The sequence below is a fragment of the Cajanus cajan genome, chromosome 3, assembly GCF_000230855.2.
Source record: "Cajanus cajan strain Asha chromosome 3, NIPB_CcT2T_4, whole genome shotgun sequence".
In the NCBI taxonomy this organism is placed as follows: domain Eukaryota; kingdom Viridiplantae; phylum Streptophyta; class Magnoliopsida; order Fabales; family Fabaceae; genus Cajanus; species Cajanus cajan.
In genome coordinates this window covers 73,553,139-73,573,443 of record NC_138519.1, presented here as the reverse complement: position 1 = coordinate 73,573,443, position 20,305 = coordinate 73,553,139, and the positions used below count along the sequence as shown (strand labels likewise).

At 31.9% G+C, this 20,305-nt stretch overlaps 2 protein-coding genes across 2 annotated transcripts; one reads left to right on the top strand and one right to left on the bottom strand.

Annotated features, from left to right (window-relative positions):
- Positions 1–536: 536 nt before the first annotated feature.
- LOC109795312 (U-box domain-containing protein 4) lies at positions 537–9,621 on the top strand. Its single transcript, XM_020354772.3, has 5 exons — positions 537–821; positions 3,204–3,484; positions 6,744–6,860; positions 6,970–9,042; positions 9,136–9,621. The coding sequence occupies exons 2-5, from the start codon at positions 3,209–3,211 to the stop codon at positions 9,193–9,195; spliced, it is 2,526 nt and encodes an 841-aa protein (XP_020210361.1). The 5' UTR covers positions 537–821; positions 3,204–3,208; the 3' UTR covers positions 9,196–9,621.
- Positions 9,622–12,481: 2,860 nt separating this feature from the next.
- Positions 12,482–17,066, bottom strand: LOC109796096 (peroxidase 4). The gene is made up of 4 exons (XM_020355731.3): positions 16,679–17,066; positions 14,182–14,373; positions 13,621–13,789; positions 12,482–13,087 (listed from the first exon to the last, which is right to left on the bottom strand). Exons 1-4 carry the CDS (start codon positions 16,910–16,912, stop codon positions 12,696–12,698), a joined length of 987 nt encoding a protein of 328 aa, XP_020211320.1. The 5' UTR covers positions 16,913–17,066; the 3' UTR covers positions 12,482–12,695.
- Between the last annotated feature and the right edge of the window lie 3,239 nt (positions 17,067–20,305).

Genomic DNA, 20,305 nt, shown 5'->3' with positions numbered 1-20,305 from the left:
AGTTATATAATTAAATAAAAGTTGCATGACGACAAGAAAATGACTATATATTTATTTATTTGTTGTAAGAAAAGGAAAATAGCATACATTCTTTAGAGTACACATGGAAGTCAAAGCTGAGAAATTAAGAAACTTCATTCTATTTTTAGAATTCTAAATACACATATTCCTCTCTAATGAATTTGGCTTTGAATTTTCTATCTATGCACACAACTTCAACTGTTTCTTTTATTTATTACTCATCCAATCACAATTTTTTTAGTAAACAACTCAAATATATAAATATATTTTTGTTTGAAAAAAATAGTAAAAAGAGTTTTCTATAAATAATTAAATTTAAAAATAATTTGAAAATCATTTTTGTGTAATTTTTGAGTTTAATATTTAAAAGTTGAAAAGTAGTGAAAAAAATAATAACTCAATTTTATTAATTATGATAAAATAATTGGGTGTGGTTGGATCTACATTCCAATCATGTGATTAAGTTCATGAATCCTAATTAAGAAAGAAGCATGAAGGGAAATTCAGATTTAACAAAAATAAAAAATAAAAAATAAAAAACGCGAATAGAAGACGGAGTCTTCAAAATTTCCCAATTCCTTGAGCACCTTGCCCTAATCTCGCATCCGATTCCTCCGGCGAATCGCCACCGTCGCCGGCCATTAGACCAGCCGTGCGGTGGTCCCAGCCACTCTCACACGCCGGCGACTAAACAAGACGAAGACTCTTTGCTTCACTTTCTTCAGCTCGCAGTTTCAACCACTCGGCGAATCGAATCGAACAGGGTCCTGGAAACAGTGGCATCGGCTTTCGCTCCATCGGTAAATTCCGCGTTTTGTTGAAGTTTCTTCCAAATTTTAGCTTTGACCATGCGTGGAAATATGCTCGTGTGCGTTTTTGCGTCCTTGTTAACTGAGTGAAGAAGAATTGAACTATGTTAAGTGTTTGAGAAGTTGCGATTTGTTTTATGCTCTGAGTTGAGTTCCGCTTGTTGAGCTGGATCAGCTCCAACTCATTGTCTGATTGCAAGTCATGTGGAACAAACTTAACTGTTTGATTTGATGAACTCAACTTGTTTTGGTGGCAGATTGTTCTTTTAAGCGTAAATAGTCTATGCACGGACAGTTTTATATATTGTTATCCAATCACAGATACGGTAACTGTGTTGACTTCTATAAAAACTATCTTTGAAGTTAATAGTCGTACTTACCTTGACATTTGTTGATTGATCCTTAGTGTAAAGTAAAATTTTGTACACTGACTAACTGTGCGTAGAAATTAAACTTTTTTTTTTTTTTTTTTTTATTTTATTTTTTTTTTTAATTAAGTTGAACTTTGGGTGTGTTGAGTTAAGACTAAATTGCTTTAGCTTGGCTCAGCTGGCATTTCAAGTTCTAGAGACTGACGTTCAAGGAATGGATATTACGATATAAATTTGTCATGCGTCAATGATGCTTGGTGCATTTGCATGGCAGTATAATACTTTCTGAGTAATAACGTTACAAGACTAGGTAAGGAAACATGATGCATGACAGCATGAGTGCGAGTCAACTTTTTGTTAGGTGTGAGATGGGCAGCACCCCTACTAGAAGTAGAAGGTCTCTTCTCTTCTCAAATTGGTATTAGGAGTGGCTTTCTTCTGTTCATTTAGATCCCCGGCTATAAGAAGTTTTTCTTCTTGTGGAAAGCCCTGAACCATCCCTTACAACTTTTCTTTCAAAAGTGTTTCTTATCTTACTTGTGGTGCATAATGATTCATGATATTAGTAACCTCCTATACAACAATTAATTTTTAAATATAAGATCCTATCCCCGATTGTTTCACCCACCACGTTCTTCTAGTTCTTGTCCACAATAATTTCACTCCATTCATTTCTCTAACTTTCCTTGTGTTCAAATGTTTATATCCTATCGTGTCTAGCTTCTTAGCTTTTATCTCAAGTCAAGTCTCAACCTATTTTCTTTAAGACACGTGATGCTAATCTTTCTCTGCATCATGTTGTCCTCGGTCCACCAGCTCCAAAGACTTACCTATCAAAGTACCAATATTTTAAGTACCAAGCCTAATGAAGCACTCCTAGGCTAGCTTCTTTATCCATCTGTCCAGAAAAATGTGAGGACCCTTGCCCATTTAACACTACATAAGGGATCTAATGCGAGGACTCTAGCTCATTTAACATTGTACTCAAGCCATTTAGCGCTTTACTCCCAGGAAATAGCTCAACAGTAGTACACATAGTGAATGATCCATGTTTTGCTTTTTAACAAGTTTTACATTGACTGCTGAGGGCTTAACACATCCCCCCTCTTTTACCTGGACCCAGACTCAGGACTGGCTATGAGACTATATGCAGGCAGAGAGATATGGGTTCAATACCCAATCAAAATAAATCTTGATTAGAATCTTGACGGTGGATATGAAACTGAAGTGTATCTTTATTCTGATCTGACCCAAGGGTGGAACTTATCTCGTGGGTGTGTTTTTGGATTTGGGGGAGAGGGGGACCGCCCCTGCAAACATTTTTTTCCTTAACTTTTTTGTATGATATTTGAAGCAATTCCCCTCGAAAGATCTCATAAAGGAGAAAAGTTCTTACTCTTGGCATATTTTCCTATTCATTAAATAATACTTTGTATGCCCTTTGGATTTGACCTCACTTAATCTGGTATTAGTAGCTTAGTAAATCAAAATTTTTTAGTGGAAGGAATGTTATTGGATGAGAGAAATAAATAGGAGCAGAGGATAAGACATATTAGAGAAAGGGGGGAAATTATCAAAAAGAACAGACAAGAAATCTCATCAACTAAGCCAAGCTTGCCCATTTCTTTGCATGCTCTACAAACAAATGCCTGTGAAAACCCATTGACTGAGAGGGGGCCTTGAACTTCCAAATGGAATTAGCAAGAAGAGAGTGGTCACCAAAGGAGCTGAAAATAGGATTTATAGGGGGAAAATAACTTAGGATGAGTCTAAAGTTCAAATTCTTCTATTTACTGAAGATTAATTAACAGATTTGAGCAACTAGTAAATCTGACATACTTATAGTAGGGATACCAGAGAGCCTTATGAAAAATCCTATTATACTCAATTTGCTTTTGTAGAAATTAAATGAGCATTGAATTACAGATTGGGAGCTATTTCCCCCCTTTCCTATTGTTGTTGTTATCATCATCATCATCATCATCATTATTATTTAATGCAGGTGTTATGGAGATATCATTGTTAAAAATGATAGTTAATGGCATATCCTCGTTTTTGCAATTATCATTTTCTGGAAACATGAGCACTGAACCTGTCTCAAAGTATTACCAGAAGGCAGAGGAGATACTCAAGTTGTTGAAGCCAATCATTGATGCGATTGTTAATTCTGAGTTAGCTTCTGACGAAGTGCTTAATAAGATAGTGGAAGAAATTGGTCGTGCTGTTAATGAATTAAAGGAGCATGTTGAGAACTGGCATCTATTGTCTAGCAAAGTATACTTTGTAAGTTTCATAATATCTTAACTTTTAGTTTGTAGATATGAGGGCATATTTGTCTTAGTTGTTACTTTAAAGTAAAATGAATTGAGCTCCCAATGGGTTGGTTATCCTTCTGATTTTATTATTTTTTTATAATTTATATGCAGATTCAATTTTAGCATAAATATGTCTGCAACATTTTTTTTTGTGGTTGTTGAGGAAATTGTGCTATTTACTTCTGTTTCATATTGATTATCACAATTATGATAACATTGATGTATTTTGTCATCTTCTGGCTCACTCCTGCTCTCACTACCTTTCTATCATCTTGTGTTCCTTTCACCAGTACTTCCAATTCTTTTCTTTGTGTTTATGCACCTATATTATAATTGCCTTTTCAAGTTCATTTGTTTTTAGCTAACAGGTTATACTTTTGATAAACCAAAGGTTCAGGATCCTAATGATTCAGAAGATATGATGGCATAATAATACTATATTTAGTGTAAATGTAGGTGTGGGGATGTGGTGGTGGATGCAATAACACGGTTGCTTGCGTTTTGCATTCAAAATGCAGATATTTCTATCAAATATGAATTTGTGTTCTATAATTTCACCATGTTTCTTTTGTTTTGGTAATGATCCTGCATCATCATTTCTAATGTTTTGTTTTTTTTAAGAAATAAATAATTATCTTCTCTTTGAACATGTGTAGCTCTGTCATTTTATATTAACAATTTCAGAAGATCAAACATTTTAGACTTCAACTTACTGAACTTAGTTTACATATTTGTATAGTTTCCCACATGATCATAATTGTCTGTCTTGCTTGATTCAATGTGAAGTATAATATGTGATTTGACAAGATAATTTATTTTTGAAATTCTTAGGAGTTGAGCTTGGGACCTAACTCAACTCTATAAGACTAGCTTGTATAAGGTGTGGATTGCCTAAGCTTTATAAATAAGTACTCTGTTGATCATATCTTTAGCCAATGTGAGATCTCAACCCTTTGAGAGCTGGTTTCGTATGTCATGGAAGCTGCACTCTAAAATGTTTCACTCGGCGTTTCTGGAAAACCCCTTCATAGGTAGCCCTTTTTGAGATACTAACAACCAATTTTGATAGGCTACAATTAAGGCAGTGCGGCTTTCCAGCACCTCCCTCAAGGCCAAGGTTATGGGTGTAGAGCATGGCAATGCAAGTGGCCTAACAATAGATCTAAGATAAACTCTGATATCATCTTACAAGTTGAGTTTAGAATTTAATTCAATCTCACAAAACCAACTTGCAAGATGATGACTACCCAAGGTTTATAGGACTACACTAGTCATATCTATAGTTGATGTAGGAGATAGAGTGTGGAGTCATTGCATTGCATGTAGATCAATAATGAAAGCTTACTGCACAGATGTAGAGTTTAATCTGTAATAGTACAGCAATTCTTGAGTTTTTATGTCTAAAATGTTAATATAGCACTATGATAGAACATCAATTGATATATTAGTAAAATATATCATTGAACACTAGAGTCACACAACATATAGTACTACACTTGCTGTCCCACATACAAAAGTCTCCAGCAAAAAATATTTGGTGTCCACAAACTGCAAATAAGAACACACTTGCCTATTTATACATAACGACCATCAGTTATTTTCTTTGCATCTGTCCCATGTAGTTTCTAATACAGAACCACATTCTAATACATAAATGCTAATACAGAATCAGTTATTTTCTGTCGAATATACTCCTAAATCCTAATAATCAATTACATCCAATCTTTTAATGGATACTTTCCTAACTAACTTGGATTTCAGTTCCCATCATCCCTGCCTGCTGAAAAGTCAGCCTTGGCGGAAAATAGGAGGAAATTTACATATCAAATCCTATATTTTAATAAATTTACCTATGACCATATTGGATACATATCGCATCTGATACTTGTATCGTATCCATGCATCATAGATTCATACTTAGCTAATTTGATCTTCACTTCTGAAATATTTTGGACTTCGAAATATATTTCTTCCCTCACAATCCATCTCACAAGGTCTTCCCCGTTATAGGCGGGAAGTTCCACTTTATTAACTGCCATACAATACTCATCCAAACCTTGTTAATTGAATATGATTGGAAGAATACTCTTCATTATTATTGGAATTCTCATTTTCCTCCACTGTTCACCTCTCAACCACCCTCTGTATCTCAGAGAGAAGCCTCTCTTCCTTGTGCCCCATTCTGTCATTCATCTGCATCACATCATTTGACAGTCCTGTCACTTGCTCCTCCAATAAATCTACATGATCAGAAACTGTTAGGAACCCAAATTAGAAAAATAGAAGAGAAGAGTTTGTTTATTGATAGAAAAGGAACAGAGAATAGGAGAGAAAACTCTCCTCCAAGGGTTTCCCCTTCACACAGGATTTTCTCCTTTCACAAAGACCTAAAGCTCAATTTACAAATGAAAGATATGGATGAATTTCCTTCCCTAAAGTCCTCCTATCTATAACAATCTAATATTCTAACTAACTCCCCCTTCCAAAGGTCCTAACAGAAACTCTAGTCGTTGTCAAATGATCAACTGACTGGCCTAACAGATGTCCCTTTCTAATGATTCTGCTGGTTGGACCAAAATGATAGAATACCAATTAATAAACTAATCTACCAAATATAATATTGAACACTGAAATCACACACAGTACAACAATATACTTGTTAGTTGCTGTCTCAGACAAAAGTCTCCTATAGAGAGTATTCTCTGTCCACAAAATGTAACTAACTACACACTTGCCTAATCACACAGCCTACTATCAGATATACTCTAAATACATAACTGCCATAAGTTATTTTTTATGAATAACTGACATCACACAATTTCTAATACAGAACTGCCGATTCAGGTTAAGTTATTCTTATCACATATACTCCAAAATTCCTAATAATTAACTACATCCAATCCATCCATTAATGGATCCTTTCCTAACCCACTTGGAGCTTAGTGCCCGTCACATGAACCTTTTCAAGGAAACATAGCCAGACATCACTCCTGAGTCCTGAAAAGCTTGCTGTTTCTTTTGTCTTCGACTTTGTGAGTTGGGATTGGGTTAGAAGTGAGCAGCACTCAAGCATCATTGCTTAAGTTGGGTTGCCACATGGTCTAGAATTAGAATGTATAGTAATTCTTTTGTTGTGCCTGCATCTCGTGGACTTTCATGGTTTGATTCTTGCTTGTAGATTGTATTGCATGTCAGTTTCTCACTACTTCCTCATTCTTGATTGCTAGGTTATGCAAGTTGAACCCCTAATATTAAGAATTCACACTTTGGGGCTCAATCTTTTCCAGCAGCTGAAGGCTTCTCAGCATTGTCTCCCTGATGAATTAAGTTCTGAACATTTACAGGTAAATATTATACTGACCCAGTAGTTAATGTAAGATCCCCACCTAGTTGGATTAATATGTTTATTATAAGGAAAAATTGTAGGATGTATAATCTATGTAAAAATTGCAGAACTGTTCTCAAAAACTTAAGCTTTTGGGACATGAAGAGACCACATCAATTGTTAAGGAAGATATTACAGAACAACTGGAAAATGTAGGACCCAATTTAGAGGTGCTGGCAAAAATTGCTGATAGCCTGGGCCTAAGGACTAATCAAGAGGTTCTGATTGAGGCTGTAGCTCTTGAAAGGTTGAAGGAGAATGCTGAACAATCTGAAAAGAATGCAGAAGCTGAATACATTGATAAAATGATTACTGTTGTAACACGTATGCATGATCATCTTGTTATGCTCAAGCAAGCCCAGAGTAGCAGCCCAGTTCCAATACCTGCTGATTTTTGTTGTCCTCTTTCTCTGGAATTGATGACGGATCCTGTGATTGTGGCATCCGGGCAAACATATGAGCGAGCTTACATCAAGAACTGGATTGATCTTGGGCTTACTGTTTGTCCAAAGACACGTCAGACCCTGGCTCATACCAACCTAATACCTAATTATACTGTAAAAGCACTAATTGCAAATTGGTGTGAATCAAACAATGTGCAACTGGTTGATCCCACAAAATCCACAAATTTAAATCAAGCTTCCGTCCTTCATGGGTATATGGAATCTGGTACAACCAGGGAATCACCTGTTTTTGCTCATTCTAGGAGCAACCAGCCATCGTCACCCGAGTCAGCACGTTCTCGTTCTTTTAGTTTCCCAGGTAATAACTTAACTTCTGGTGAAATACAGAAAGAGGAAACATCACCTTTGCATCCCCGATCAACATCAGAAGGTTCCTTAAGTGGTATGGTTAATGGGCTATATTTAGATCTTGAAAGAATATCTCCTGCAGGCTTGGATGACAGGTCTGCTAGCTCAGATGAAAGCTGTGTGGATTCAGTTAGCCAATCATCAATGTCACCATCTAGAAGGGAATCTCCCAGTGCATTTAGCTCTGAACAATCTCAAACCCATATTAGAGCTGTTTCTGATTCCTGTGCACTTTCTACTGCAAATTTTCCTCAAGAAACACAAGGTGATCACAACAATGCTCCTCAGATGTCATCAAGTCCAGGTCACAGTAGATCTGCTTCTGCTTCTGTTGAATTAAATACAGGGTCAGAAGCTGCTGGTACTACTGCCATGCCATCAACGCATAGAGAATCTGAGTTCCCACCTCGATTGCTGGAGGCAAGGTCTCGAAGTCAAGCCTTGTGGAGGCGGCCATCAGAGAGGCTTGTTCCTAGGATAGTATCTTCTCCTGCTAATGAAGCAAGAGCTGATCTTTCTGGTATTGAAACCCAGGTTCGGAATTTGGTTGAGAGCTTGAGGAGCTCTGATGTTGATACTCAGAGAGAGGCAACAGCAGAACTCCGCCTTCTTGCTAAGCACAATATGGATAATCGAATTGCGATTGCAAACTGTGGAGCCATTAACTTATTGGTTGATTTACTTCGATCAACTGATGCAACGATCCAAGAAAATGCTGTTACTGCACTTCTAAACTTATCAATCAATGATAACAACAAAACGGCAATTGCAAATGCTGGTGCAATTGAACCTCTGATTCACGTGCTCGAGACTGGGAGCCCAGAAGCCAAGGAGAATTCAGCTGCCACTCTTTTCAGCTTATCAGTAATTGAGGAAAACAAGATTTTCATAGGGAGGTCAGGGGCAATTGGACCACTGGTAGATTTATTGGGAAATGGAACCCCTAGGGGAAAGAAAGATGCTGCCACTGCATTGTTTAATTTGTCAATATTTCATGAGAATAAGGGTCGGATTGTGCAAGCTGGTGCTGTGAGGCACCTTGTGGAGTTAATGGACCCAGCAGCTGGAATGGTTGACAAGGCAGTGGCTGTCCTAGCAAATCTTGCAACAATTCCTGAAGGAAGAAGTGCAATTGGTCAGGAAGGTGGGATTCCTGTTCTGGTTGAGGTTGTTGAATTGGGCTCCGCGAGAGGAAAGGAGAATGCAGCAGCAGCTCTTCTACATCTTTGCTTGCATAGTAGCAGATTTTTAAGCATGGTACTCCAACATGGAGCTGTCCCACCATTAGTAGCTTTATCACAGTCAGGCACCCCAAGGGCCAAAGAAAAGGTATGGTTCTTTCTTTGTAATTTCATACTTTAGTTGCATTTTATTCTACTTCTATTCTTTAAAAAAAGATGATGGATTTTCTTCTATGTTTAGGCCCAAGCTCTCCTTAACCAATTTAGAAGTCAAAGACATGGGAATGCTGGGAGGGGCTGATTTTGAATTCCCAACCTCGTGTGGTATCCAAAGGTTTTGTATTAACACCCATAAAATGTCTCTAATTTATAAAAACATGGTTCAAATAATGTGTGTAAAGATGTTTTGTATTGTTTTCACTTGCTTGGAAAAGGGGAAAAAATATTTATGGAGGATTGATTGTGTCCTCCTTGTGGAAAACCTTTCTGTGATGTAAGAAAGTAAGAAAAATTACACATGTAAGTCTAGCTTTTGTTTTGACCAAAAAAATGGTCTGGTTTTTGTTGCTGTGCTAGGGCATGATGGTTGTGTAGAAATAAAACATTTGGTCACTTTAGTGATGCATTAACCGCCCCTTTCATTGATATAGGGATCTGGGTGTAAACTGTTATGTTCTTGCTGTCCTATTTTTCATTTTCCTCCTGGTAATCCAATTATTTTGTAGTATTGCTGTTCATGTTTCAATATATAGAAAACAGTTTGTCAAAGAATTTCTCCTCCTTCACTAATTTTGTGAAGACGTGAGTTCTCTTTTTCTAGATCAATGCAAGGTAGTAGTGACTCTGCAAATTAATAGATATTAGAAGTTGAATTGTACAATCTAAACTTTTTTAAGTGTCCGAACTAGATAGTTAGTCTTTAGACTATGCACGTGACATTCTTTTTAGAAATCTTTTTAATATTTTTTTATTATAAGCTGAAATTTATTAGAAATTATAAAATTTATGGCTGCATCTCATTCTTTTTAATGGCAAAGAAACTTCTATTAATGAAGTCCAGCAACTAATTTGCACATGTTCATTTGTGTACATCGAAAAACAAAATTATAAAGAAGATGCATTGTATTAAAAAAATCACAAAATGTCTATATGTTGATCACAAATAACACATTTATTGAAGTAGTTGCCTAAAAAACACGAATACTAATTTTTCTTTCCATCAGTATTGTGTGCTCCATGCATTTCAGGATACATGAGTCCTCTCAATACATCCATGATGCTTTTTGCAGTAAACTACACCCTCTGTTTTCTGTAACCAATCCCATCCAAACAATTCAAAGGGTTCACAATCCAAGAATTCCTTGAATAAGTTTTTTTTTTTTTTTTTTTTTTTTTTTTTTTTTTAATTTATTTAGCCAACTTAATGCTTTAATTTTCACCGACTCTACAATATCTACTAATTGAACTTTTATACTTTTGGTTCTAATTATATTACATTATAAGTAATATAAGATAAATTATCAAACAGAAAAAAATAATTAATATGATTTTTTAATTAATTCTATCATGAATTTAAGTTTCTTTTTCTAAAATAATACCTTTTATTTTATGCATAGAAAATAAAGTTAACAATAAATAAAAGAAATAAAAAAATTAATTTTGAAAAATTTTAAAAATTAATGATTATTATTTATATTTAGAATTTTTTTACTTATAATTAGAAAAAAAAAATTAAATAATATAATATTTCTAGTCCACGTCCTTGCAAACTAGGTCATCTTTGAATTTTTCACATCCAACCTTTTTCTTCCCATCAAACTTTGACAAAATCCTTTTAAAAGATTTTATTTTGAAGGTCTTTTATTTTATAAATATTTTTCGATAAACAATGTTGCATTTTGAGGCACTGCAAGCATATAATAGCAAAATTTACTAAAATTAACCTTTTCAATTTTGAAATTTGTAAGGAATCTAAGAAATCTAAGTATTAAAAAAAAAGAAATCTAATTATTAAAAAAAATTCAGATTTAGAAAATAGAATGCACATTGTAAAAAAAAAGGTGTCGTGAAACACATGCAAAAATGTTCCGGTAGAATTTTACCTTCCTATTTAGCACAAATAATTTTCCCCAATACTTGTGAAGTTTATGATTTTACTTAATCAAGAAGATTCAATCTGAGCTCATAGTCAATGAAAGCATACAAACTTGCTTTTCAGAATCAAATCAGATCTGTTAGAAAATTGAATCAAATAACTGATTTCGTTGGTTTTCTTCAATTCTTAGAATTATCTTTTTTAGTGATAGTTATTAACAATGATTATGACAGATTGAAGATAAAAAAAAGTCAGAGAACTTATAAAATAAAAGTAGTAAGATCAACAACATCCAAATGAAGTTTTCACATCAGTGATTCTAAAGGATATGATTGTGATTTGGATGACAAACTCTAGTGCTGGTGATTGCTACATATGAGTCACTCCAAGCCGAAGTAAACTTAATTGTATATATTTGGCGACTTTTGGAAATTAGAAAATTAAGCTGTAATTAACTGCTTTGAAAATAATTTATCAAAAAATAATTTTTGATTTAATTTAATATAAAGTATTTTTCAACAAATTGTATCTGAAATTTTAAATTAAGTGGATGAAAAAAAAACCAAGAATAAATTAAGGGCAACTTTAATTTGTATTTTCAAAAATTGTTTTTAGTTTTATCTGATGTTCTTTCTACCGATTCTCCAATATCAATCTCCCCATTCTTAGATACAAAAGAAATGGATAGCCATAAACAAGACATAATGCCTTATACACTACAGTTTCTATCACAAACAATTGCAGTTTGCAGATACCTATCGCGTAAATCAATGGTATAAGTGTCCACTTCCAAAAATATTCAATGCCTATACACCTAAAATTAATAGTAATATGAGTCATTTTTCTTAACCAAAATACATTCAGCTGGGGAAATGTTCTAAAAATAGATTTATTTCATTCATCTTATAATAATATTAGATAATTACTTGAGAATAATTATTAGAGATATGATATCTACTAGTAATATAGTTAAAATATTATATATAAGAGAAAATAATCTTTTAACTTATAAACTTGTTTCCTAAAGTTGAATTATGCCAAATTTCATATTCATTCTTAAGAGTAATATCTTTCATAAAAAAATATATGTTCTTTTTCTTCCATCTACTTGATAAGTAATTTATGATTACTTAAACAAGTTATATTAACCATTAGAATCAACTTAACAATGAAGAATTGCAATAATATGCATAAGATCTTAAGTTCAAACTTTATTACCATCATTATAATTCTAATATATAAAAAGTTATATATTAATTATAGCGACAACAATAAAATTTAAATTTAAAATTATGTATATAATATTTCAACTCTTTATCATTGGACTAACTTTAATAGTTTAGAGATTTTGATGGTACAAGTCATTGACTACTTTATAATTAAGTATCAATTAATTGTGGTGGGATTGAAATATTGAAATAATTTCCAATTTTTGGATTTCTTGCGGGAATTACACTGAATATCAAAGAAAAGCAAAATCTTAGGCGCCTGCTTGTGTTCTCTTTTTTGATAATTACTAGGCAAAATGCCTTGCAATTTATTCCATAATAAGTGATGAAGTTACAACTTACTAGAGTACAATATAAACTAAACTAATTGCAATTCACAATTTTCCAATCCACAAGAGAAACAACTCAAACATCTCAATTGACCAAACAACTTCCCACAGTTTTAACACAACAAATAAATTCACATGTCTTTTCTAATTAATTCACTCTCCTGCAGTTCCTCCTAATCTCCCCTTGTGAGCCAGTTAAGGGTTTGTTATTCCCCATCTTGATCATTGCAGCAACAAAGTCAGAATCAAAGGCCTTGTTGTTCTGGCTATAAGTTCTGACCAATGAATCAGTGGATCCACCACTGAATAGAACTTGATCAGAATGGAGGAGTCCCCTTTTGATGAGGAGGTTCTTGTAGTAGTTGTTGTCAAAGTGGTTTGGAGTTCTGAAGTCTAGAACTGCTAGGTTGTTGTCTCCTGTGCCATTAGTCCTTGGACACCTCCTCTGCCTGGCCAATGCAAATGTTCTGTCAATGTTACTCTCATTGTATATGCGGCTTCTGAAGCTAGTACACCTTGCTTTGCCAATTGTGTGAGATCCTGAGAGCACACAAGATATCATCGATAGAAACAAAGAATTCTTCAATGTTACTATATAATTTTTAATGATTGATTTGTTGTAGCTATAATTAGTATTAAATATAATCAAAATAGTGTATATAAGTAAGAATAATTCTTATCTTGATAGTTAACTTTTGAAGTTGAGTTAGGTTCAAACTTAAAGTTTAAGAAGATATTATATTCATTAGTTATGAATGAAATATGAATGGCAGTAATTTCTTTGATTCACTTATTTCATTGGACATTGAAATCGAAATATCATGGATGATTCTGAGATGGTTAAATGTGCCTTTCTTAATGTGTTACTGTCAAATGAATTTGACTATATTAAGCTCATTAAAAAGGACTTGATCCAATGCACGTGGTTGTTTGAATGTCACATTCTGGCATGAATTTTGTTAGGAAAAACCACTGTTAGATACGAAATCATCATTAAAACATGTCTCAACTGGGCACAGACAAAGGGATTAATGGTTCATATAATGGAAGGGAGAATAATAAGAGAGAGATACCAGATAAGGCAACCATGTCCCTAACAGAGAGCCCTTGATTCCTGAAAGTTGTGATAAGGTTGCTGAGGTTAGATGTTGGAGGTGGAATAACACCAGTGTTTGCAGCTGTGAAATTTGCTGTCCTAGAATCCCTTCTTCCAACTTTTACTTTCCAAAAAGGCCCTCCAAGCTACACAATACATCAAAACAACTAATTTATCAACTATGTTTAAAATATCACACTACAAACATAAGTTTATATGTTAATGATTAATCATTAGGTTAGGCTTCTTTGACATAAATTTTATTTAATAAAAATGAGATAATTAATATAAATATTACCAACTTGTTATATTGGTTTCATAACTAATTTTTATTTCATTGACCATTTTTAATAGAGATTATTTTTTTAATTATACTTTTTTATTTATAAAATTTAAATTTAAGAATCAAATCTAATACCACTTAAATTAATGACTTGTTGATTAATGTATGTTTACTCTTGAACATGGATGTAGAATAATAATATCTAGGGTTGGTTATTAAAAATTGGTGAAAGTGAGTGTTTAGTTATGAACTTACGAGCACAACAGAGTCACGAGAAGCAATGGCCAAGATATCAGCACATGAGACAACACGAGGGCATAATTTCTCAACCTTAGACTTTATATCATCAATTACTTCAAAACCTCTCACAGAATTGTTGTTAGCTGCTGCAGTCTTCTCTCCTTGGAACGATGGAGTGTCATCAAGTAGTAATGACCCATCACACCCCTGTTAATTTCAAAATCATTAATGGGATATTTTTATAATAACATTAAATAAAAATAAGGCTTAAATATGTTTTTACTCTCTCAAATTTAGGATAAATTTATTTTTAGTCCCTCAAATTTAAAATTATTGTTTTTAGTCTTTGTAATTTAAAAAAAATTTATTTTAGTTTTTATATTCAAATTTTATTAAAAAATTCATCAAACAATATTTCATAAAACAATACCTATTCGTATCTCTATTAGTGAAAATATCACATTAAATCCGGTTAATATTGCATAATTGTCATAATTAGTTACTTTCAAGTATGTTTCTTGTGACCTAAGGGACTAAAACAAGATTTTTAAAAATTACAGAGATTAAAAATAACACTTTTAAATTTAAGGAATAAAAATAAATTTATTTTAAATTTGAAGAACTAAAAATATATTTAAGCCTAAAAACAAAAATATTTACTCGCTTATTTTTCTATCACTAAAATATGAAGCATATTAGTTATTAATGACTAACAAGTTAACAGGAGTTAAATTGGATTCAATTTTTTAAATGAAGTTTTATATTAAAAAATTATAAATGAAAAAAACGTAATTAAAAAAGAAGGTTTTATAAATGTTCAATTAAATTTTCTGTCAAAGATTAATCACTGATGAAATTGTAAATATCTTATATCAATTTTATAGTTATAAATAAAACATATCAGTTATTAATGAATATTGATATTTGTACAATAAATTATAAATTATGTATTTTTAAATAACATTAATTTGGGTTATTTTACTTTTATCTGTAAAGTAGATTACTCAAAGAAGACAAATCAATTTCCAAGTGTCAAATCAACGCACTAATGTGATAAACAAAACAAAAGAAGTGGGACATATATGATATATCCTCAATGATAGTTTAGATTTAGAACTTTAGATCAGGATCAAAATTAATTTTTTACGTAGTAATATAAAATTCATGATTAAAATTTAAAATTAAAACTTATTCGAAATACATTAACATAATAACTATTTATCTTTTTCTTTTTACTATCAGTAAAAATTACAACGGGACAACGGAATTCTATAATATTATTATATGTTGTCTAATTTATCTTGTTAGTTAAGTATGAAATGTTAAATCATTATAATTGATTGATAATATATTATAATTAATTTCATAACTATAATTTAAATAATACTTAATGTATTTAATTATTAAGATCTCAATAATAAACATTTAGGACCTCACGTCATTTATCAACTTGAGATGTACAATTCAAACAGTTGGCACACTGTCACTATTCAACAACTGATTATTTGAAAATCTATCGAAAGAAAGAAAGAAAAACACGTCATCATACAAATGCCCATAAAGCAAAATTGCACTACTGATTACTTCTACAGTATTAAGTAAAATTATTTTAACCTTTTTGTCACATCAATCTCTCTCATACATTTTTATTAAAGCTAAACAATGCATGGATGTCTGTGCATCATATACTTATTTAGTTATTTATATATTAGACGCTTAGAAAGGGACATAATACAAGCAACAGAGACAAGTGTAAATATAATAGAAATGATAAATGATAAAAAGAAAAATAAAGAATAACCAAGAGTGTCATATGGGAACATATAATGTACATGTGATGTGTATCATTACTACATAACAAAAAGTAATAAGTATATATAATAATTTATTTACTTACTATTAGAGTATAGTAAACTCTACTTTTAAGAGTTAAAAAAAATTAAAATTAATGTTACTAGCTAAAGCATAATTGACTGATAGGTCGAATAATAACACTATTTAACTATTCATGGCTAGATGGTTGAACACTTCTCCTTCAACAAGGAAGGAAAAAGAAAAACATGGAAAGATTATAAAACTTCCATCTTATCTTTTCCGAAGATTATATTACAAATGATATCATCCATATGTTTTTATTAATGAAAACTAATATTTTTTCCTATATAAAAGGAAAAAACATCATGAGTGGAAGTTATATGTAATTGCCATGGATGAGATCTTAATTAACTACGAGAACATTCTGAAAACGAGAGTGAAGTTTTGAAATATAATATGAGCTAGCTAGTTTGATAATCTTAAAAGGTGAGTTTGTGTTTAACAAAGTTTAAAAAATTGATAAATAATTAAGATGATGATTGTTTCATACCTATATATTTTATTTTATGATTTATCTTTAAATCAACGTAAGATTATAGTTTTTTCCGATAATTAACAAGAATTAATTACTTTGTGAACAAAAGGTTCATGACATGCAAATTACATCAAATATGAAAGAAAGGGTAAGGAGTATTACATCAACAAAGCAGTCATGGAAGAAGAGACGAAGAATAGATGCTCCAATGCGAGGTTCTTTGGCCACAGCAGATTTAACAACAGATTTTACAGTTCTGAAAACATTGGGACACTTCTTAGAATAGAAGTTGTTTGAGAGATTTGCCGAAGAGGTCCCAGCAAGAAACAGCAACACAACTAATGCAACAACAATGGCTGAAGAAGAATTACAAGTCCGAAAAGGAGAAACACCCATTCTTCTTATCAACTTGTTCTAGTGTGAGAAATATTGCACATGAGTACTTCTCCAATATATAGACCATGCATGATGCATCAACCTGGTAGCTCACACCCTCACCTAATCATTTTTAATAGCTTTACATCAACATGTGGATTAAATCACAGATATCCTCTGCCCAAAGTAATGTTATTCAATTCAGATATATTTATATAAATAACAAAACTCTCTTTATAAATATTTGTCACAACTATATATTAAAAGACTCATCTTGAGATCTAAAATTAACAGCTTCATATCCATAAAAATGATCTGTTTAGCTTTTTCTATTAAATTATAAATATCCTTTTTTTTATCTTTCGTTGAGAATTAAAGATCAATATCCTCAATATACAAAGATTTATTTTAAAGGTTATTTTTTTTTTATACATAAACTTGAAAATTGAATTCTTAACTGCATGTTTAAGATGGTGTAAAAAAAACTATATATTTAAGAAATTTAATTATTTGTGAACTGTATATTATATTATCTATCTTGGTACATGAACGTTGTATTAAGATCGATGAAGTGAACTTAATTTGTTCAATCAGGGGTGCCCATGCTTTTTGATTTTTCAACAATGTAGGGTCCCCATTTGTGTTGGGTAGCTGTTAGGAAACGACATGCCAATGTTGACTGTTATTAAAAAGTTGCGAAAAGCCCGTGATATATATTTTATATTATTAACCCAGAGATATTTTGTATTATCTTTATAACATAAAGATACTATAAAGTAATATTTAACAAAGTAATAATAAAATATTGTAATTACGTGTCCAATTCTTATGATATTAATTAATACAAGCTTTAAAAATATTTGAAAAGATAGACAACTACTTAAATGTCCGAGCTTGCTTGTTTTGTTGTTCTTTTTTAAATTTCCATTGCATGTGATAAAGCAGAGATGTTCACCAATACATATAGAACATGTATTTATATTATATTGGCCACACACGCTCCCCAATAGATAGAAAAAAAAAAAAAAAAAACTCTTTAACTTTTTCTCTTCGTTGACACATCTCACTCTAATTTAGATACAAATAATTGTGAAACATAAAGTATTGTCCTTCTTGATTAAGAAAATGGAACAGTTTTATGTTGCGTTGGCCCTTTCAATATTATGTTTTCTCCCTATTGCTTAATAGTGATCTTTCACAAAATTGTGTGGATCAACGAAGATCGAGTCAATTAAGCTCAAAGATCGTAAACTTTAGTTTGAAAGTGAGATTAAAAAGTAATGCATGAGCACGACGTGCGTTGATTGATTATTGTTATGCACATGCATGCCTTTCTAATTGGTTGTAACGTGGTTTATATATTATAATTAAGCTAATTAAATTATCATTAGTTTTTGATTTACGTTTGCTGAAAAGGATGTTTGGTCAAGTTTGTCGTTCTCAGTTAGATTATTCTTGACAAAAATAGCTATTGTATTGAGACAAAGATGCACAACCACACTACTTAGATCTGCAAATTTTGTGTCTCTCTATATAGAACTAGATAGTTCATGCCAATAAATTATTAATTTGAGGTTGAAATGTTGCCTTGAAACAAACTTCTGGTCCTTGTTCGTTGCGAAAGAAATTAACTTGCAAATCAAAGACATCATCAGGATGACATAGCTATACTGTTGCCTCTTTCCAGCATTATTTTTTTTAAGAGAACATAAAATTTTACTAAAGTGTACAAGAATCATACAAACATGCAAGTAATAGTCATAACTAAAGAACTAAAATAACTTAAAAGTTAAGACAAAGATAACAGCATGAAACAAGTCAAAACGAAAGACAAGAATTTCTTGTAAATTTGTTCTCTGACTTATTTATTTATTTTTTTGGAAATTTTAATTAGGTTCTTAAAAAAAATTGCAATCATATTATTCATTTTCTTATCACTACAAGAAAATTACCGATGTAACATCCCAAGTTTTATACTTTATATTTATGAAAATTATTTTTCTATAGTTATTAATTAATAAAAAGGGTTCTAGAATATTTTAGAGATTTTAATAAATGATTATTATGTATTTTAAATATTTATGGGATTATTAAAGAGATTTTATAATTAAAAATAATAAAATAATTTTCTGGGCTCAGAACGGCCGTTCCCAAAAGTGGAACGGGCCGTTCCAGATTTCTAAAAAGGCTTGTGTTTGTTGGCCCGGAACGGGCCGTTCCAAATTTGTAAAAAGGCCTATTTGTTTTTTTACTAGAACGGGTCGTTCCCAAAGGGAAACGGGCCGTTCCGAGATTTTAAAAAATGCCTAAAAAGTTAAGTTGGAAACGGCCGTTCTAATTATGGTCAATGTGTGTAAAAATGAAACCCAGAACGGGCCGTTCTGCCTTTTGGAAACGGGTCATTCCGATTTTAGAACGGGCCGTTCCAGTTGAAAAATTTGCCTATATTTGAAGGTTCCAGAACGGGCCATTCTGAATTCAGTACAGGCCGTTCCGGGTACGCCAGAATGCCTATAAATAGGAGGCAGGGGGTGAAGAAAAAATTATAGCTGAGGGAGAAGGTGAAAATTTTAGAGAGAGAGAGAGAGAGAGAGAGAGAGAGAGAGGGGGGGGAAAGAAAGAGGGAATCTAGAAGGGGAGGTTTTGCTCAAGTTTTAGTTCCTGCTTATTCAGGTAAAGGGGAGGAGAACCTTATCTCTTTAAAATTTTATATATTATTATGTTTATTTATTTATGTTATTTTTTATGTGTATTTATTCAGTGGGGTGTCCCTAACCTCATTATTTGCTTAACTTATGATTATTTTTATCCATATTAATTATTAAGGTGTTTATATTTTATATTGTTTAATTATTCTATAATGATTGTCATTTTTATTTATATTATTGGTACTCTTAATATATTCTCTTTACGTAAATATATTTATTATAAATATATATTATAATCGATAATAATATAGTTGTGATACTTTGGACTTATTTCCTCATGTATTTATCTTCATAAATATTGTTCTATGGCCATAGAAGATAAAGTTTGAATTATTTGTAGCTGGAGGTTTGACCTTGGGGATTTAAATGAGTAAGAAATGAAGGTGAAATATCCTATTGTTGGTTAAGGTGAAATATCCTTTTATTGGTTGATATTATGATGATGCTCATTTATCCTGACTAGTCACTACAAGTATAATTCAAATTTTATTGTATCATGAAAATCTAATATATGATTTCTATATATATTTATATATATATATATATATGTTTAATATTGATTATAAATAATTCTGTTTATTCTTTTGAATTATTGTATTTATTGGATATTGTTCTTACTCTTCTCTTTTCTTTGTTTTTAAAATTAAATATATTATAAAATAGATGGATCTACTTGGGATTCCAGATCATTTTGCAGTTGTTATAG